The sequence below is a fragment of the Carettochelys insculpta genome, chromosome 32, assembly GCF_033958435.1.
Source record: "Carettochelys insculpta isolate YL-2023 chromosome 32, ASM3395843v1, whole genome shotgun sequence".
Classification (NCBI taxonomy): domain Eukaryota; kingdom Metazoa; phylum Chordata; order Testudines; family Carettochelyidae; genus Carettochelys; species Carettochelys insculpta.
In genome coordinates, this window is record NC_134168.1 from 7,741,552 (window position 1) to 7,763,824 (window position 22,273).

The 22,273-nt window shown below is 43.4% G+C and overlaps 1 protein-coding gene across 1 annotated transcript; it reads right to left on the reverse strand.

The window, feature by feature from the left end:
- Nucleotides 1–249: 249 nt before the first annotated feature.
- On the reverse strand, nucleotides 250–1,221 carry LOC142005009 (olfactory receptor 10A4-like). Its single transcript, XM_074982687.1, has one exon. The coding sequence runs from the start codon at nucleotides 1,219–1,221 to the stop codon at nucleotides 250–252; it is 972 nt and encodes a 323-aa protein (XP_074838788.1).
- Nucleotides 1,222–22,273: the final 21,052 nt, after the last annotated feature.

Below are 22,273 nucleotides of genomic sequence, written 5' to 3' on the forward strand. Positions count from 1 at the left end.
GAAGTAAATTGTTATTATCTGGGAAGGACTACCACTGTGCAGATCTACCATAAATTTATAATGCGGACTGGCCTAATGAGCCCTCCTTGTATACAAAAGGACAAATTGACATCCTGAGGGGTTTCCAACGGCTCGAAGCCTGATAAATGAGGAAAAAAGAGCAACAGTACAGAGAATCACTGTGAGAAATTTGACAAAATATTTATGGATTTCCCTTCATTCGCCATTTTGACTAACTCTACTCTTCCTTCACTGATTTCTCCGGCTGTGTGCAAAGGTGCTCTTCTTGAGTATGTTTCTCAAGGCTCCCTTCACCTCTTTGTTCCTCAGAGTGTATATGATGGGATTGAGCACTGGTGCAACAATTGTGTTCAAGAGAGAAATGAGTAGGTCACTCTCTCTAGTGGATCCAGATTTGGGCACCAGGTATGAGAGAACGGCTGTTCCGTAGAATAAAGTCACAACCATGAGGTGTGAGGAGCAGGTGGAGAAGGCTTTACGCCTCCCTTCTGTTGATGGCAGCTTAAGGATGGTGGAGATAATACAGATGTAGGACAGGAGGATCAATAAAAAGGGGCTCAAGATGAAGAGCACTGCCACAGTAAAAACTAAAATGTTAATCTGGGATGTGTCGGCGCATGCCATCTTCAGAATTGGTGGGGCATCGCAGAAGAAGTGGTGGATGCGGTTGGAGCCACACAATCCAAAGCTGAAGATCCACGTGGTGTGAGCGAGCTCTACTGAGATGCCAATGAACCATGAAGCCCCTGTGAGCAGAGCGCACACCTGGCCACTCATGATGGTTGTGTAGTGCAGAGGGTGGCAGATGGCCACATAGCGGTCATAGGCCATGGCTGAAAGTAGGCAGCACTCTGTGAGGCCCATGATGTTGAAGAAGTACATCTGGGCTGCACAGCTGGCAATGGAGATGGTCTTTTCCTCCACCAAGAGGTGAACCAGCAGCTGAGGGACAATGCTCGTAGTGAAGCAGATTTCCAAGAAGGAGAGGTTCACCAGGAAGAAATACATGGGGGTTTTCAGGGAGGGGCTGAGCTTTATAAGCAGGATTACCAAGAGGTTCCCTATCAGGGTGGCTAAATAAATGACCAGAAGCACCAGAAACAGAAGGATTTGCAGCTTGTTAACATAAGAAAACCCAACCAAGATGAGGACATCAGAGATGGTCTCATTTGTATTAGCGTCTCTCGCAGAATAGATCATCTGTAGGGGTGAAAAAAGAGATTCTTTCTTTAGTCTAACAAGTATTCCCACTGTCTTTACAAACCAAATAAGTCATGGCTGCTCCCATGAGTAAACTGACCCTGCTGAGCTCAACTTATCTGAAGCCGCTTGAAGAAGGGGACACACCATGCATGGCAAAATAAAAGAGGAACATGTATGCCTATTGTGAAATGACGTTCTTCCATAGTATTAGGGAACAATTAAAATCATTTCTGCCTCTACTAAAACATCTCCCAGAATGCATTAGTTTCTCTGAAGAGACAAAAAAAACAATGGGTCAGTTCCTTAGCTTAATTTTTATTCCTGGCTTGACATAGTCATGGTGTTGATCCTACTTTAGGCAGGGGTCTGGAAAAGATGACCTCCTGAGGTCCCTTCCAGCCCTAGAATTCTATGATTCTATGAGCCAGTGTGAATCTTAGCAGCTCCATGAGTAGAAAAAGAGCTACCCTGAGTTGCAGCATCCTCGTTCTATAGCCTTGCCACACAGTAGTCTGTAAAAAGAAGGAGCATCCAATGTAAAACACATTTTCCAAGAATGTTTCAGTTCCAAGTTCCTTACTGAGAAGGAATTTCATATGAACTAAAGAGACACAGTTGAAATACAAATGAGAATGAACACGTCATACTTTGCTGACCTTTAGTACCTTCAGTAGGGTGGTCTAAAGGCCACTGCATGGAAGCACAGTGGGCTTTAAAGCAGGAAATTGGAAGCGTCCGAGAGAAGAACCTGAGGTTGCTCATGGAGTGGACACTTTCAGAAATGGAAACTGAGGTCTCCTGATAGCTAAAATACTGTCATGACCAAACCGCCATTTTCCAGGCAATTATAAGCTCACGATGCACAAAAATTCACACAAAGAGAAAACCTCCTACCCTGCTGTACCCATTATGGAAGCTTGCACTGACACACAGAGAAAGACAGAGGGTCACAGGGAGAAATCTAAAAACAACAAGCTAAAGAGATTCTGGTGGACCACTCTGTAAGTGTGCTGCTGAGCAAAATGTAAGAAGAAAGCGAGTGATATTCTCCAAATATGAACCCTTGGAAAAGAAGCGAGAATTCTTCTGTCTCTGTTAAGAGCTACTTTGGGGAATCCATATTGGCATTTATTAGTACTTTTGTCAGCACAATGATTACAGTAAATTAACAGCTGGCTGGAAAATGGAATTTCCATCTCCTGGCAAATTCCTTTGTTCCAATATTTGCTTTCACTGGGAAATGATCGGAAAAGTGGAAAGAGGAAAAGACCTAATTTCAATGCAGAAGACCTTATGGGACATGGAGTGGAAAACCGAAAATCTTCCAGCAGCATTGACGTTTTCTCATGGATAACACTGACCAAGTTGAACTCTTTCTGTCTGAAGGGATTTTGACATGTTTATGGGCTGACATTGGGAACAGTTTCAAATAAATGCAGCAATTCGCTCACCTTTAGGAATAAGGTCCATATAGATTTTTTTGTCACCGGCAGTCGAGAGCTTCAAGGAATCTAGGAAATCAGAAGTAGCAGACGTTATGTGGTGAAAGGTTTGACATAAATTCAACTAAAAGACACATAACTTTTGGGCACCAGGTGCAGAGCATTTCCTATTATGTGAAGAGATCAGATGGATCCTACCCAGCTGACAGCATTCAGATCTAAATACAACACATACCGTAAGAAACCACATTTCCATCTCGATTCACTGGATGCTGATAAGGGCTGAGGAAAATAAAGACGAAAGACAGGGAAAAGAAATTCCACCACCAGCAGTACAACAAAATTACTGGAGGGAATCAGGAGATGTCTGGTGCTCACCCATCACTCTGGTGGGCACTTCGGGAGTCTCAGATGAGAACTTCACCTGGTGCAATTAGCACCTTACCAATGAAGTCAGGCGTTTATCCTCAACCATCATAAAGAAATTTATTAAATGCCAACTTATGGGTTGAGAGGCTATGAAATCAAATGATATTCCAGTAAGCAGACTGAAAAATAGATAGATAGATATATAGACAACCGATGAGCCTGTGTAAGCTAAAGATGTCATTGTCGGAAACAATGGACTACCTATACCCACACGGTGTATGGGGATAGATAGAAAGATAGATAGATGTGAATACACACACAACCCATGTGATCAGAGACACATTGAGGTAACCTACACATGGACGGAAAATTCAAATGAAGAACTTGTTTTTGCTCCACTTCTAGTGTGGGGTAAAATACCAATGCACTTCAGCAGGAATATGTTTGGTAGATTCAGTAAATCAGTTATAGCCTACCTCATGAAGGATCTTCAAGCTACCGACACTGTACCTCTTAAGGGAAACACTTGTTTTTATTACATTCAGTGGCTTCTGAGACCAATTCCCCAGTGTAAATTTCCTGTAATTATCCTCATAGGAAGAATAACAATGCTCAGACCAAAAAAACAAACAAACAAACAAACAAACAAAAAAATATAGTCCAACTATTTCCCAGAAATATTTATCTTCATCATCATGTGTGTTTTTAGGTGGAAAGTCATGGTGGGATTTACTAACTGTCTGGAAGGAGGAATGATTTCTCCAATGACAACACAACACAGAGAGTCATTGACCGAGGCAGGAATAACCTGCAGGGCTGATGTCTCCAGTTTCCTGGAGAATGGTGCTTTGTTCATAACAGAATTTCAGCTACCTGGAGGCCTCAGTTTCAATTTCTGAAAGTGGCCCCTGAAAGAGTGACCTCAGATTCTTCTCTCAGTCACCTTCAATTCCTCTCTTTGTAGCCCACAGTGTTTTCATGCATTGCCCATAAGAGCCCCTTAGAGAAGGTGCTAAACTTCTGCAAAATATGAGAAATGTTAATTTAATTCTCATTTGTATGTCAGCTCTGCTGCTTCCATTCGTATGAAGTTCCTTGGCAGTAGGCAATTTTGAAGTGAAACATTTGTGGGAAATGTCATTTACATGGTAGGCTCTTTTTTCTTGCAGATTTCTATCTGGCCAGGCTATCGAATGAGGATGCACATACATATGGTTCAACTCATTGTTGCTCTTTTTCTACTCACAGAGCTTTGAAGATTTACATTGGCTCATAGAATCATAGAATTGAAGGGCTGGAAGGGACTCAGGAGACCTTCCCTTCCAGCCCCCAGCGCGGAGCAGAATCAACCTCAGCTAAATCATCCCAGCCTTGACTTTGTCAAGACAGGTCTGAAAAGGAACTGACCTGAGGTCTTTTTGTGTCTATTCAGAGAAACTAATGCATTCTGGGAGTTGCTTTAGTAGAGGCAGAAGTGACTTTAATTGTTCTCTAAAACGAAGGAAAAATGTCATGTCACAAAAGGCATAAATATTCTTCTTTTTTTTCAACATTCCTGTTGTTTCTCATTCTTTGAAGTACTTCAGACATGTTGAGCTCATTCGTGTCAGCTTACTCCTGGGAGCAGCCCTCACTTACATGAGTTGTAAAGATGTGGGAATACTCGTGTTAGACTACAGAAGGAATCTCTTTTTCTCACCCCTACAGATGACTCATTCTGCGCCAGTCCCTAATGGAAATGAGACCATCTCCGATGTCCTCATCTTGGTTGGGTTCTCATATCTTAACAAGCTGCAAATCCTTCTCTTTATGGTGCTTCTGGTCATCTACTTAGCCACCTTGCTGGGGAACCTTCTGGTTATCTTGCTAATAATACTTAACTCCCCACTCCAAACACCCATGTATTTCTTCCTGGTGAACCTGTCTTTCTCAGAAATCTGCTTCACTGCAAGTATGTTCCCTCAGCTGCTAGTTCAACTCTTGGTAGAGGAAAAGACCATCTCTATTACTGCCTATGCAGACCAGATGTACTTCATGAACATGATGGGCCTCACCAAATGCTTCCTACTTGCAACCATGGCGTATGAGTGTTACGTGGCCGTCTGCCACCCCCTGTACTACACAACAATTACGTGCAGCCTTTTGTGTGCTCTGCTCGTGGGGGCTTCATGGTTCATCAGCATCTCAATAGAACTGCTAACACCACATGGATCTTCAGCCTGCCCTTCTCTGGTTCCAAACGCATCCATCATTTTAATGTGATGCCCCTCACGTGTTGAAGATGACATGCACCGACACTGCTCAGATTAACATTTTACGTTCAGTTGTGTATGTGCTATTTATCATGAGCCCTTTTTTATTGACACTCTTATCCTACATCTGTGTTATCTCTACCATCCTCAAGCTGCCATCGATAGAAGGGAGGCATGAAGTCTTCTCCACCTGCTCTTCGCATCTAATTGTGGTGACTCTGTTTTATGGAAAAGCCCTGAACACATACCTGGTGCCCAAATCAGGCTCCACCAGAGAGACTGACCTACTCATTTCTTTGTTGAACACAATTGTTTCATTAGTGCACAACCCCATCATATACACTTTGAAGAACAAAAGCCGTGTCTACACGTGCACGCTACTTCGAAGTAGCGGCACTAACTTCGAAATAGCGCCCGTCACGGCTACACGCGCCGGGCGCTATTTCGAAGTTAACTTCGACGTTAGGTGGCGAGACGTCGAAGTCGCTAACCCCATGAGGGGATAGGAATAGCGCCCTACTTCGACGTTCAATGTCGAAGTAGGGACCGTGTAGTCGTTGCACATCCCGCAACTTCGAAATAGCGGGGTCCGCCATGGCGGCTACCAGCTGAGGGGTAGAGAGACGCTCTCTCTCCAGCCCCTGTGGGTCTCTATGGTCACTGTGGGCAGCAGCCCTTAGCCCAGGGCTTCGGGCTGCTGCTGCGGCAGCTGGGGATCCATGCTGCAGGCACAGGGTCTGCAACCAGTTGTCGGCTCTGTGTATCTTGTGTTGTTTAGTGCAACTGTGTCTGGGAGGGGCCCTTTAAGGGAGCGGCTTGCTGTTGAGTCCACCCTGTGACCCTGTCTGCAGCTGTGCCTGGCACCCTTATTTCGATGTGTGCTACTTTGGCGTGTAGACGTTCCCTCGCAGCGCCTATTTCGATGTGGTGCCGCGCAACGTCGAAGTTAAAAAGGTCACCGATGCAAGTGCTTTTTAGGCAGTCAGCCATTGTCCGTCTGCAGGGTTCCATGTTCATACACAAGTTCCTCCCATGTGGATTGACCCCCAGTGAGTTTTCGAAGCACTGCTATCACCTCCCAAGCCACTCTCACAATATGACAGCCACACCTGCTGTTGACATCTTCACTTAAGCCAATATTGGGAACAGAAATATGTAGACGAAACTATAACTTCACCAACCCTAATAATCCAAGTCAGAGAACGAGTTTTGATTTTCTTTCCTCGCTTTTCCCTCTGAAATTTGGGAGGATAATTTCCCACGTTTAGGCCCAATATTATCACAAGCACAGTCCTAAGACCCCCCAACACACAGCTGAAACATTCACACAAAGGAGATGACTCTATATTGTCAACACCATTAGAAAATTCACAAATTGTCCATCCTACCTAGAAGAAGGTGATCATACAGAAAGAGCTGGGCATCGAGATCGTTGCATACACCTTGCAGGTTTTGTAAATCCAGTGTGTAAGAACAATAAAAATGATTGGTCAGAAGCCACATGTCATTCAAAATATTTCTGAGTAGTTTATATATATATCCATATTCCACATTCCATAAAGCATGGGTGGTGGGGTAGGTCACACTAAGCTCAGCACCCCACTCTTGGTAACACAGTCCCCCTTGGCTCTGCTGGAGTAATCTTTCTTGTCTTCTCTCGGTTGTCTTCATCTCCCCATTGTATTTGTTATTCTGTTGATGGCTAATCACCCCACTTCTGGAGCTGCAAGTCTTATCACAGAAGGGGCAGGTGTTGGTAGCTGTTGGTGTCACCTGCTGTTACTCCTATGGAGCTGGCTGCCCCGGGTGCCTGACCACCCTATAAATGTGTCTTGCTGAGTTCCGCTCTCCAGCCTGCATCAACCAAGAGACAGAGACAGGCCACAGCCCAAAGACTGCAGACACATTCTGTCAGCAATGCAAAGTGAGACCTTCTCCCATCACGCAATGCACAGCTCCTCTGGAGGTGGTACGCCAGTTACAACCCTTTCATCCTGTGTAGAGTGTAACATAGTGTAAACGCATGAAGTTTGCTCTGCTTCTGAATTTGAGGAGAGAATAGCAAAGGACCCTGCTCCCTCTCCATCCTCCCAGGAAGTAATGACTGAGATTGGGTTTATCACTAAACACAAATGATTTTATTAAGAATAAAAGTTTGGATTTATGCGCAGAGAGCAGACAGAACAAAGTTGGTAACTGAGTAAAATAAACCAATCCATCACGTCAAATTAACACAGGAAAGAAAGTAATTGCATGGGTCTTCCCAGCAGCCACCTTGCGTAGATTCACTGGGGAGAGCTGCACACCAGGATCGCCTCATTCTAATTGAAACCCTCCCAGGTTCTGGTGGTAAATAACAAAAAACAAGATGGGTGCCAGCATCATGTGGCAGGTCACATGGCTCGGTAGCCATTGTTCACAGGCTGACCCACCCTTCCCCAGCAAGGTTCAGCTCTTGCACAGCTAATTATATCTTTCCAAAGGCAGTAAGCACTGTGACCTCTGTCATTGCTGAGCGTGAAGGGTCAGCAATGGGTGTGACCCAGAGCACCACATAGGAAATTACAGACACACAGCTCAATATTCCTAACTTCCCCTACGAACATGACATATGCATAGCCATGGAATAATCGTACTTACCCAATCACAGCCTTTCCATTGACACCTTACCAGACACACCCTGTCCACAGAATATACCAGTTATTTCATGTGCATGATAAGCACATTTTCATATGGTACATGGAATGTCGCATCCCATCCATCACCCTTCTGACAGCAGCAAATGTTTCCTAATGTCACCCATCCCCCCAAGAATTAATTTGACTGCCCCTGGGAGCTTGTCCTGGGTCTGGCTCTGCAGCAAACAGACTGGAGCCAAAGGGAACTGTAGCACTGACTGCTCTGGGCTTTGGGTCTGGTCCTCCAGAAGGGCAATGGGCCCTACAGCCAGGGCAAAGGGGTCTGGGAGTGAGGACTCTGGGTATCTTCCCAGCTCTGGCAATGGAGGGGGCTGCAATGGTTAGAGTGTGTGGGACTGTGACTCATCTCTTCTCATCTTGGCCATGGGACAAGAGTGGGGCCCACACTCTGACCATTAGGGAACTGGAGACATCAGCCCTGCAGGTTATTCCTGCCTCAGTCAATGACTCTCTGTGTTGTGTTGTCATTGGAGAAATCATTCCTCCTTCCAGACAGTTAGTAAATCCCATGATGACTTTCCACCTAAAAACACACATGATGATGAAGATAAATATTTCTGGGAAATAGTTGGACTATATTTTTTGTTTGTTGGTTTGTTTGTTTTGGTCTGAGCACTATTATTCTTCCTATGAGGATAATTACAGGAAATTTACACTGGGGAATTGGTCTCAGAAGCCACTGAATGTATTAAAAACAACTGTTTCCCTTAAGAGGTACAGTGTCGGTAGCTTGGAGATCCTTCATGAGGTAGGCTACAACTGCTTTACTGAATCTTCCAAACATATTCCTGCTGAAGTGCATTGGCATTTTACCCCACACTAAAAGAGAAGCAAAAACAAGTTCTTCATTTGAATTTTCCGTCCATGTGTAGGTTACCTCAATGTGTCTCTCATCACATGGGTCGTGTGTGTATTCACGTCTATCTATCTTTCTATCTATCCCCTTAAACTGTATATGTATAGGTAGTCCATTGTTTCCGACAATGACATCTTCAGCTTGCACAGGCTCATCGGTTGTCTATATATCTATCTATCTATTTTTCAGTCTGCTTACTAGAATATCGTTTGATTTCATGGTCTCTCAATCCATAAGTTGGCATTTAAAAAATGTCATTATGATGGTTGAGGATAAACGCCTGACTTCATTGGTAAGGTGCTAATTGCACCAGGTGAAGTTCTCATCTGAGACTCCTGAAGTGCCCACCAGAGTGATGGGTGAGCACCAGACATCTCCTGATTCCGTCCAGTAATTTTGTTTCAGTGCTGGTGGTGGAATTTCTTTTCCCTGTCTTTCGTCTTTCTTTTCCTTAGCCCTTATCAGCATCCAGTGAATCAAGATGGAAATGTGGTTTCTTACGGTATGTGTTGTATTTAGAACTGAATGCTGTCAGCTGGGTGGGATCCATCTGATCTCTTCACATAAGAGGAAATGCTCTGCACCTGGTGCCCAAGAGTTATGAGTCTTTTTGTTGAATTTATGTCAAACCTTTCACCACATAACATCTGCTACTCCTGATTTCCCAGATTCCTTGAAGCTCTCGACTGCCGGGGACAAAAAAAGCTATATTGACCTTATTCCTAAAGGTGAGCGAATTGCTGCATTTATTTGAAACTGTTCCCAATGTCAGCCTATAAACATGTCAAAATCCCTTCAGACAGAAAGAGTTCAACTTGGTCGATGTATCCATGAGAAAACGTCGATGCTGCTGGAAGATTTTCACTTTTCCACTCCATGTCCTATACGGTCTTCTGCATTGAAACTAGGTCTTTTCCTCTTTCCACTTTTCCGATCATTTCCCAGTGAAAGCAAATATTGGAACATAGGAATTTGCCAGGAGATGGAAATTCCATTTTCCAGCCAGCTGTTAATTTACTGCAATCATTGTGCTGACAAAAGTACTAATAAATGCCCATATGGATTACCCAAAGTAGCTCTTAACAGAGACAGAAGAATTCTCGCTTCTTTTCCAAGGGTTCATATTTGGAGAATATCACTCGTTTTCTTCTTACATTTTGCTCGGCAGCACACTTACAGAGTGGTCCACCAGAATCTCTTTAGCTTGTTGTTTTTAGATTTCTCCCTGTGACCCTCTGTCTTTCTCTGTGTGTCAGTGCAAGCTTCCATAATGGGTGCAGCAGGGTAGGAGGTTTTCTCTTTGTGTAAATTTTTGTGCATAGTGAGCTTATAATTGCCTGGAAAATGACGGTTTGGTCATGACAATATTTTAGCTATCAGGCGACCTCAGTTTCCATTTCTGAAAGTGTCCACTCCATGAGCAACCTCAGGTTCTTCTCTCGGACACTTCCAATTTCCTGCTTTGTAGCCCACTGTGCTTCCATGCAGTGGCCTTTAGACCACCCTACTGAAGGTACTAAAGGTCAGCAAAGTATGACGTGTTCATTCTCATTTGTATTTCAACTGTGTCTCTTTAGTTCATATGAAGTTCCTCCTCAGTACGGAACTTGGAACAGAAACATTCTTGGAAAATATGTTTTACATTGGAGGCTCCTTCTTTTAACGGATTTCTCTGTAGCCAGGCTACAGAACGAGGATGCTGCAACTCAGGGTAGCTCTTTTTCTACTCATGGAACTGTTAAGATTCACACTGGCTTATAGAATAACAGAATTCAAGCCTGGAAGGGATCTCAGGAGGTCATCTTTTCCAGACCCCTGCCTACAGCAGGATCAACACCAACTTATCCATTTCAGCCTTGACTATGTCAAGCCAGGATTTAAAATTAAGCTAAGGAACTGACCCATTGTTTTTTTGCGTCTCTTCAGAGAAACTAAAGCATTCTGGGAGTTGTTTTCGTAGAGGCAGAAGTGATTTTAATTGTTCCCTAATACTACGAAAGAACGTCATATCACAAAAGGTATACATGTTCCCCTTTGATGATGAAGATAGAACTTCCTATGAAGTGATTGACCATATCTTTTTTTGTATGCGTAACTGTTATTCCTCCGTTGAGGACTATTACAGGAAGTTTCCTTTGGGGAATTTTTCCCAGGGGTCAATGAATGCAATAAAAACACCTGTTTTCCTTAACAGGTATATTGTGTGTAGCTGGGAGATCCAACTGCACATCCCTCATGGGGTAGGCCATAAACGACGCACTGAAGCTACCAAATATATTCCTGCTGAAGCCCATCAGTGTTGTGCCCCACAAGGGAACTGGAGCAAAACCTCGCTTTTCATTCACATTCATGTGTAGATTACCTCAATATGTCTTTGTGCACATGGGTTGTGTCTGCATTCACATCTATCTATCTATCTAGCTACTGAAATTAACCTGGCAGTCTATCTACTAGTATATCATTTAATTTCATGGTCTCGGAATTGATCAATAAGCATTTACTTAATTTCCTCATTTGATTGAGGACAAAAGTGTGACTTCATTGGTAAGGTGCTAATTTCCCCAGGTGCATTTCTCATCTGAGAATCCTGTAGTGCCCACCAGACTGATCAGTGAGAAGCAGACATCTCCTGATTCCATTTGGAATTTTGTTGCCGGGCTGGCGGTGGCATTTTTTCTGGCATCTCTCATCTTCCCTTTCCTCAGCTGTTATCAGCACACAGTGACTCGAAATGGAAATGTGGTTTCTTAAGCTATGCATTGTGTTTGGATCCACATCCTGTTGGCTGGGTGGGCTTCATCTGATCTCCTTCCCTCAGAGTAAATGTTGTGAACCTAGTGACCTGGTGACCCAGAGTTAAATGGGGATACTTGTGAGAGTTTAAAGAAAGAATCTCTTTTTGTCTTCTTTACAGATAGTCCCTTCTTCAAAAGTTCCTCATGGGAACGAGACCATCTCAGATGTCCTCGTCTTGGTGGGGTTTTCATATCTTAACAAGATGCAAATGCTTCTCTTTCTGGTACTTCTGGTCATTTACTTGGCTACCTTAATGGGGAACCTGCTGGTTATTCTGCTGATAAAGATAACCCCTTCCCTCCACACCCCCATGTATTTCTTTCTGGTGAACCTCTCTTTCGCGGAAATCTGATTTACTACGAGTATAGTACCTCAGCTGCTGGTTCACCTCTTGGTGGAGGAAAAGACCATCTCCATTGCTGGCTGTGCAGCCCAGATGTACTTCTTCAACATCACAGGCCTCTTAGAGTGCTGCCTTCTTGCAGCTATGGAGTATGACCGCTATGTGGCCATCTGCCACCCCCTGCACTACACAACCATTATGAGTGGTCAGGTGTGTGCGCTCCTCGCGGGGGCTTCATGGTTCATCTGCATCTCTGAAGAAGTTGGTCAAATTATGTGGATCTTCAGCTTGCCCTTCTGTGGCTCCAATCGCATTCACCACTTTTTCTGCGATACCCCACCAGTTCTGAAGAAGGCATGCACCGACACATCCCATATTAACATTTTACGTTTAATTGATATAGTGCTGTTAATTATGAGTCCTTTTTTGCTGATACTCCTGTCCTACATCTGCATTATCTCCACCATCCTCAAGTTGCCATCCCCAGAAGGGAGATGTAAAGTTTTCTCCACCTGCTTCTCCCACCTCATAGTTGTGACTTTGTTCTACGGAACAGCCCTTATCACGAATCTGGTGCACACATCTAACTCCACTACAGAGAGTGACCCACTCATTTTTCTCTTGACCATAGTTGTCTCACCAGTGCTCAACCCCATCATTTACACTCTGAGGAACAAGGAGGTGAAGGTAGCCCTGAGAAACACACTCAAGATGAGCATTTTTTCACAAAACTGTAGAAATCAGGCAATGAAGAGTAGAATTAGCCAAAGTAGTGGAATGAATGGAAATCCATAAACATTTTATTGAATTCATCATGGCGAGTCTCAGTGTTGGTACTACAATTTCCTCACTTGATGGTCTATGACTTATTGCAAAACTATTGGGATAACGAGAGGTATGTTGCAAAATTAACCCTCCAGATATTAATTTGTCTTTCTGTGAACAACGAGGGCTCATTAGGTCATCCCCCTCTATCAATGAAGAGCAGCGATGCACCGTGGAAGCCTTTTCCACCTAATAATGGTTAAACTGGGTTCAATCTTAACAAAAGAATTTTTATTAAACAAAACAGTCGATTTAAATGGTTTTAATTGAGAAGAATCTGATCAAAATGTGTTACAAAATCAAATAAAAAAGAAAAAACACAGCCAATTCTGTTCTTGTGAGTTCTTTCCCTAAAGATTTGTCTTTATATCAGATGTAAGCATCAGGTCAGAAACAATCTGATCCCGAACTTCATCTCCAGTAACGTTCTACATGTTTCTTAGAGTGCCTCAGGCCATTTCTGGGGTTAAAGACAAAACCTCTGGGCCCTTTTCATTCCTTTCCTCTATGGAGCCAATGCCATTGTTCTCTTTGTTTCAGAGCGTACTCCAAGATGGAGCCTTTCACATCAGCAGGTCACTTGTCCACGTTCTATTTAAGCAATCAGCCATTGCCTGTCTCCTGGGTTCACAAAGTTCCTGCCATGTGGCATGACACCCATTAAGTTGGCGAAGTACTGCTATCTCCTCCCATGTTAGACTCTCAAAACAGGGCTGCCATACCCCGTGGAGAGATTTTCCCAGAGATTTATTTGGGGAACACAAATACATAGACAATAGCTATAATTTCTCTTAGGCAAACGATACATGCCCTAGAAAGGGTTTTAGAGATGCAGCATGTCATAACAGATCAGGCAGGGTTCATCTTTTGCACAGCTCATTGTCTTTTCCCACTATGCCATCTCAACTTTGGTCTCATTTATTGTTGATCCTGAAGGGTCAGCAGTGGGTGGGATGCAAAGTACCAAAGAGCAAATTACAGATACGTGGTCCAATATTCCAAGTGTTCTGTACAAAAATGAGATGAATAGTATTCAGCCAATCACAGCCTTTCCAATCAAAACAAAAAAGCAGTCAAGTAGCACTTTATGGACTAACAAACTAATTTAATAGGTGAGCTTTTGTGCGACAGACTCGCTTCTTAAGACCATAGCCATTGAGTCTCTTCTGGTCTGCCTATGGTCTGAAGAAGGCGTCTGTCCCACCAAAGCTCACGTATTAAATTCGTTTGTTAGTCTTCAAAGTGCTACTTGACTGCTTTTTTGTTTTGGTAGTTTATAGACGAGCACGGCTCCCTCTCTGTTACTCGCCTTTCCAGTGATACCTTATCTGAACCACCCTGCCTACAGCATATTTCCCTTATGTCCCAGCCATATCAGAAGCACCTTTTCATAGAGCACATGGAATGTCCCATCACAACCACCATCCCTCTGCCAGCAGCGCACAGCTCCTTAGTGCCACCCAGCTCCCAGAGTTTATTCGAATGCATCTTCGAGCTCCTGCTGCTTTTGGTCCTCCTACAAACTCAGTAGAGCCATAGGGAAGGATCTCACTGACTGCTCTGGGCTTTGGATCTGGGCCTCCAGGAGGGAAATGGGCCCCTGGCTAGAGCAGTGGGATCTGGAAGTGGGGGCTCCTAAGGTCTCTTCCCAGCTTTGGCAGGGAAGTGAGGTGTAATGCTAGAGGAGGTAGGAGTGGGAGTTAGAGCTCCTGGGTTCTCACCATGGCTTTGAGACAAGAGTGGGCACCACAGCCTGAGCATCAGGGACTGGAGTCATCTGTCCTGAGTGTTGTTCTGGTTTCTGCTTAATTAATCTCTGATTTGTGTTGCCTTGAGCAATTCATTCCTCCTTCTAGACAAAAACTTCATCACCCAATTTACCACAGTTAGTAAATCCCTTTGCAATGTTCATCCAGAAAACACACGCGATGATGAAGACAGAACGTCCTATAAAATGATTTGCTCATGACTTTTACTTTGCTGCAGTTTGAGGCTGTGTTGTTTTCCCTCTAAGGATCATTAAAGGAAATTTCCTCTTGGGACATGTTCCCAGAAGGCAGTGACTCTAATAAAAAACACCTGTTTCTTTCCAAAGGAACAGCTTCTGCAGCTGGGATATGGAAAGGCACATTCTTAATGAGGTACAAACTATAGCAATGACTTCAGCCCCCAGGTCTTATGCCAACAAAGTCCAGCATTGATGTGCCCCACTCTGCAACTGGAGTGAAATCATGTCACAGGTTTCATCAAGTGAATTTACCACCTATGCGTGGAGAACCTGTGTCTGTGCCCTAGCGCTTTGATAGTGTGTGTGTGTTCATATCTATTTATCTATCCCCATACACCGTATCGATCTATCTATCTATCTATCTATCTATCCCCATACACTGTATCTATCTACCTATCCCTATACACCGTATCTATCTATCTACCTATCTCCATACACCGTATTGATCTATCTATCTACTGGAATCCATCTGTCAGTCTGTTTGCGACTAGATCTTTTGATCTTATAGTCTGTGAATCTACCCATCAGCCCTTAATTAATTTAACAATGGTGCTTGAGGATAGAAGCTGGACTTCATTGGTTAGGTGCTAATTGCACTAGGTCATCTTCTGGCCTGAAACTCCTGTAGTGTCCACCAGAGTGACGGACGACCCCCAGACATCCCCGGCTTCCAGACAATGGTTTGGTTCTCGTGCTGATGCTGGTTTTTTTCCCCGTCTCTCATCTTTACCCCCCTTTGTTCTCCGACCCTCCTCAGCTTCCAGGGAATTGAAATGCGAATGTGATTTCTTATGTGTGTTGTATTTGGATCTGGTGCTCATGAGATAAGTGTCATTTCGCCGAATTTATCTCAACCCTCTCTCCACGTCACTTCTGCTTCTTCTGACTCCCGAGACTCCTTGAAGACCCCTGATGGCATCACTCCATGGCTAGTAATAAGGAATCTGCATGCAACTAATGTCAAAGGGTGAGTTCAGTGCTGCATGTGTTTGAACATTCCCAAGGTCCACCCGGAAACATTTTAAAAACCCTTCTGAACAAATGAGTTCCACTTTGTCTTTGTGTTCATTCAGAAACCTTAGACAGAGCTGGAAGTTTTCAATTTTCCCTTCAGTTTCCAATGAGGTCTTCCGCTCCTTCTGTGTTTCCTATCCATTCCCACTGAAAGCAAATAGTGGAAGCTGAGAAAGTGCCATGAGATGGAATTTCCATCTCCCAGACAGCTCTCAATTTATTGCTGTGGTTGTTCTGACTACAAATACTAATAAATATCCATGTAGATTCCCCAAAATAGCTCTTTACAGAGACAGAGGAATTCTCACCACTTCTCCAGAGGTCTGCATTTGTCCTCATATCTTCTTCTTTGCAGTGCACTTAGCAGAGGGCTCCAGAAGAATTTCTTGAGACTGGTTGTTTTCATTTTCTCTCTGCGACCCTCTTGCTCCCTCTCTCTGCCTTCCTGTTTCAGTATCCATCTTGTAACGGGTGCAGGGGGGTAAGCAATTTCCTCTGTTTGTGAGTTTTTGTAAATAGTGAGTGTGTAATTTCCTGGAAAGTGGTGCTTTAGTTATGAGTCACTTTTGGGTAACAGGAGAACTCAACTTCCATTTCTGGAAGTGTCAACTGAAGGACAAACCTCAGGTTCTGCCCTCAGTCACTCCCAATTTCCCGTGATGCAGGTTTCCATTTCCCAGCCATCTCTGAATTTACTGCAATAGTCATGCAGACAAAAATGCGAATAAATATCCATGTAGATTTCACAGAATAGCTCTTAACAGAGACAGAAGAAATCCAAACACTTCTCCAGGTGTCCGTATTTGTTCTCATACCTTTCTCTCTGCAGTACACTTAGCAGAGATCTTGAACAGAATTTCCTTATATGGTTTGTTTAAATTCTCTCTCTGTGACTCACTCTCTCTTCCTTTCTCCCACTGCCCATTCCCACCCCCATAACGTGTGCAGAGGGGATAAGTGGTTTCCTCTGTGTGTGAGATATTATACATGGAGAGTGTATAATTTCCTGGAAAATGGTGCTTTGGTTATGACAGAATTTCAGCTACAAGAAGACCTCAGTTTCCATTTCTGGAAACGTCCACTCAGTGAGCACCCTCAGGCTCTTCCCTCGGTTCCTCTCAATTTCCCACTTTCTAACCCACTGTGCTTTCATGCACTGCTCTGTACAGTCCCCTGGTAAAGGTGCGAAAGGTCTGGAAGTGCGATGTGCGTTAATTCTCATTTGTATTTCAACTCTGTCACTTCAGTTTCTATGAAGTTCCTTGTCAGTCTGGTTCTCTACCGGAATGGTGCTCAGACGTCCAATCTGCTCCTTCTGATGTTAATCATTTTAGCCATGTGCATGTGATCTCTTTGGACAGCAGTGCAGACTCCATCGTTAGCCAGCACAGCAGAGCTCGAAGAGCCCCCAAGAACCACATATCAAGTGAGGTACGAAGGCCTTGGAGCCAGGTTAATTGTCGTTGATGTCCGAATCTCCAACACCTTCATCAGTCTCCAAAATGATTCAACAGTTTACATTAGTACATGCTTATGCCTTGAAAATGGAAGCAACTCAGTGGATGGCAAGGGGGCCCTGTCATCCCCTATGTCGCTTGACAAAGTCCCTGGTACACGCACTTTCATACAAAGGTATAAACAAGTTACTCATCCAGGTACAGCCCCCTCATAGTAATACATAGACAGCCCTCCAAATAAATTAGAGATACCCATTAACTTGGGGGATAATGGTGCTACCATCAAAGCAACATTATCCATCATGCTGTCGTAACCTGTTCCTGAACATGGGTGGGAATGTACTTGGTGCTTAGCTCTTATCTACGGGGAGGGAATCAGGAGTGCATGGTACCAAGCCGGATGTGTTTATGTGTATCACTCAGTGCTGCCTCTGGGTGCTTTTAGGCCCTGTGACTTATCAGCTCTGTTTCTTGCTGCATTTTTGTGGGCAGAATGCACCTAGCAAAGTTTCTGCTTGAACCTATTGTTGTTCAGGCTTGAGGCCTTTAGCTTTGCTGTACATTAACAAAACATTGACTGTTGTTCAAGGCCGTTAGCCTTACACCAAGCCCCTCATGACAACAGTCGGGAAGGAACTTTAGAAGGAATCCTTTGTGGAAAACGTGTATTACATTGTAGGCTCTTTCTTCTTGTAGATTTCTGGCTAGCCAGGCTATAGAATGAGGATGCACATATAGTGCAAATGAGTGTACCTCTTTTTCTACACACGGAGCTGTTAAGATTTACAGTGGCTCATAGAATCAAAGAATGTGAGGGCTGGAAGAGACCTGAAGAGATGAAACCCCCGCCTAAAGCAAGATCTACCATAACTAATTAGTCCCAGCCGTGACTATAGCAAGCCAGTCTTACAAATATGCTTAGGAACTATGCAATTGCCTATTAGTCTATTGAGAGAAACTAATGCATTCTGGGAGTTGTTTCAGTAGAGGCAGAAGTGATTTTAATTGTTCTCTCTTTCTAAGGAAGAATGTCATTTCACAAAAACCATAAATATTCTCCATTATTTTCAACATTCATGGCGTTTCTCTTTCTTCATCACGCTTCAGCCGTGTTGATTTTAGAAGCATAACTTTACTAATGGGAGCAGCTGTCACTTACGTGAGTTGCAAAGACAATGGGAATACTTGTGTTAGACTGAAGAAAGAATCTCTTTTTGTCACCCCTACAGATGACCCATTCTGCAAGAGCCACTAATGGGAATGAGACCATGTCTGATGTCCTCATCTTAGTGGGATTTTCGTACGTTAACAAACTTCAAATCCTACTTTTTCTGTTCCTTCTGGTCCTCTACTTAGCCACCCTGATGGGGAACCTTTTGGTTATCTTGCTTATAACACTAAGCCCCTCTCTCCACACACCAATGTATTTCTTCTTGCTGAACCTCTCTTTCCTGGAAATCTGCTTCACAACAAGCATGGTTCCTCAGCTGCTGGTTCATCTCTCGATGGAGGAAAAAACCATCTCCATTGCTGGCTGTGCAGCACAGGTGTACTTCATCGACATCACGGGCCTCACAGAGTGCTGCCTACTTGCTGCCATGGCCTATGACTGCTACGTGGCCATCTGCCACCCCCTGCACTACACAACCATCATGAGCAGCCGCGTAAGTGCATTCCTCGCAGGGGCTTCATGGTTCATCGGCATCTCGGTGGTAGTAGCTGTCACCACTTGGATCTTCAGCCTGCCTTTCTGTGGTTCCAACCTCATCCAACACTTCTTCTGTGATCTCCCACCAGTCATGAGTATGGTATGCACAGACACATCTCAGATTAAAATTTTAGTCTTCATTTTGTCAATGCTGTTTATCATGAGCCCTTTCTTATTGATACTCCTGTCCTACATCTGTATTATCTCCACCATCTTCAAGGTGCCATCGACAGAGGGCAGGCATAAAGTCTTTTCCACTTGCTCTTCCCACCTCACCGTAGTGATTTTGTTCTATGGAACAGCCCTGATCACATACCTGATACCTAAATCTGGCTCCACCACAGAGAGTGACCTACTCATTTCTCTCTTGAATAGAATTGTCTCGCCAGTGCTCAACCCCATCATATACACGCTGAGGAACAAAGAGGTGAAGGGAGCTTTAAGAAACATTCTCAAGAAGAGCAGCTTTTCAGACAGATGGTGACATCAGAGAATGAAGAGCACAGTTAGTCAAAATAGAGGAATGGAGGGAAATACTGAAATATTTTGTCAAATTTCTGACTAACTTTTGCCATTGTAACACAGATTTCCTTATTTGATAGGCTTTGACCTATTCCACAATGGTTGGGATCATGAGAGATTTTATCTCAAAATCAGAAAGGACTCTCATAAAAAGTGGAAATTAGGAAATATTACAAAACATAAATAAAAGGAAACAGTACATACACGCAAAGGCATGATTAGAAAGGCCAACTTGCAAAAGAAGCTGAAACTAGCTAGACACGTAAAGGAAAACAAGAAGGCATTCTGTAAATATATTAGAAACAAGAGGAAGCCCAAGAACAGGGTAGGCTGCTGACTCAGTGAGGAGGGAGAAACAATATCAGGAAACATGGAAATGGCAGAGTTGCTTCATGACTTCTTTGTTTCAGTCTTCACCAAGAAGGCACGTGTAGAAATGCCTAAAATAATGCCTGCACATGGGGAGGGGATAGCTTTAAAGGGAAAAAAATAAAAAGAATAGGTTAAAAATGACTTTGAAAAATTAGATGTCTGCAAGTCACCAGGACCTAATGAAATGCATCCTAGAATACTTAAGGAGCTGCTAGATGAAATTTCCCAGCCTTTAGCTGTCATCTATGAAAAATCCTGGAAGTAGGGAGAGATTCAGGAAGACTGGAAAACAGCAAACATAGTGACCAACTATAAAAAGGGGGAAAAGAACAAGCTAGGAAACTATGAACCAGACAGTATAATCGACGGGCCCGGACAAATGCCCAGAGACCAACTACTCAAAGATAGGCCCCCAAAAGCCAAGAACAGAACACAGCTGGTCATTACCTCCAGTCCTCAACTCAAACAACTGTAATGCATCATTAAAGACCTACAACCTATCCTTAATTAGGATGCCACACTCCAGAAGGGCCTAGGTGACAGGCCTGTTCTCTCCTAGAGACAACCTCCCAAGCTCATGAAGATCCTCACCCACAACCACAGTCTATACCACAGGAACACCAGTCCTGGAACTTTTCCTTGCAGCAAAGCCCACTGCCAGCTTTTTCCACATATCTATTCTGCAGATGCCATCACTGCACCTAACCAGCTTAGTCACAGAATCACAGGCACGTTCTCATGTTCCTCAACTAATGTCATATTTGCCATCATGTGCCAACAATGCCCAGATGCTTTGTATATTGGACAGACTTCAAACTCTCTTAGACAAAGAGTTAATGGGCACAAAACAGACATCAAAACACTCGTCATCCCACTCATCCAGCATTTTAATGGAGTGGGCCATTCTGTTAGTTACCTGAAAGTTTGTCTTACTGAAGGGAAATTTTCACAACTCTTTGGAAAGAGAGGCTGCCGAACTCTTTTTTATTTTCAAATATGACACATTAACACCTGGTTTGAACCGGGATGGGAATTTTCTGGGTCATTATAGGGACCCTTTTGCATACTTGGCTAAATCTAATTCTTGACTCCCCCTGCTTCCTTCTGCCCCTCTACTCTCTGATTTGCTCAACTTGATATTTTTTTTTCTGATTTGTCAACCTCGATTACTATTTTTTTTTTAATCTGTTCTGCGATGGCTATGATCTGAAGAAGTGGGTCTGTCCCATGAAACTCACCTAATAAATTACTTTGTTAGTCTTTAAAGAGATACTTTCCTGCTTTTTTGTTTTGATAGGATATAGACTAGCATGGCTTTCTCTCTGTTACTGAAGCATTTAAGTCATTAGAAATGAGAACAAGCGGATCAAATGAATTGCCAAGCATACAACATTGCAAACTCACAGCTAATTCTACTGTGAATTCTTTCCCTAAAGCTTGTTTTTATGTGAATTTTCTGCCCATGTGTAGATTACCTTTGTGTCTCTGTGCACATGGGTTGTGTGTGTATTCACATCTATCTATCTATCTGTCTCTCTATCTAGCTAGCTAAATCCACCTGGCAGTCTGTCTACTAAAATATAATTTGATGTTTTGGTCTCAGAACCCATCAGTCAGCATTTAATTAAGTTCATTATCCTGGGTGGAGATAAAAACGTGACTTCATTGGTAAGGTTCTTATTGAACTCCAGGAAGTTATCATCTGCAGTGCCCACCAGAGTGATAAGTTAGCACGAGATATCTACTGCTTCCATCCAGGGTTTTTGTTGTCGTACTGGTGGTGGCATTTGTCCCCCCATTTTTCGTCTTTTTTTTGTTCCTCACCTGTTATCAGCAAACTGTGAATCGAAATGGAAATATGGATTCTTAAGCTATGTGTTGTATTTGGATCTGAATCCCGTTGACTGGGTGGGATCCATCTGATCTCTTCTTATAAGAATTAAAATTCCGCACCTGGTGCCCAAGAGTTACATTTCTTTTAGTTAAATATGCCTCAAATCTCCCTCCACATAACGGCTTCTTCTGATTCTCTGGATTCCCTGAAGCTCCACTCCACTCCAATGCCGGTGATGAATCTATAAGGACCTTATTCCAAATGGTGAGTGAATTACTGTATTTACTTCAAACTGTTCTCAATGGCAGCTCACAAACATATCAACATCCCCTTGGAACTAATGAGTTGAACTTTATCAATGTTTTCCATGAGGAAACTTTGAACCCGCTGGAAGTTTTCATTTGTCTATTCAATTTCACATGAAGTCTCCATTGTAATTTGATCTTTTTCTCTTTCCACTTTTTATATCACTTTCTGGTGCAAGTTAAATATTAGAACAACGGAATTAGCCCAGAAATGGAAATTTCATTTTCCAGCCAGCCCTCAACAAGG

Excerpts from the sequence above, each read along its gene's own strand:
- LOC142005009 (XM_074982687.1), bottom strand. The coding sequence starts at position 1,221 with ATGATCTATTCTGCGAGAGACGCTAATACAAATGAGACCATCTCTGAT.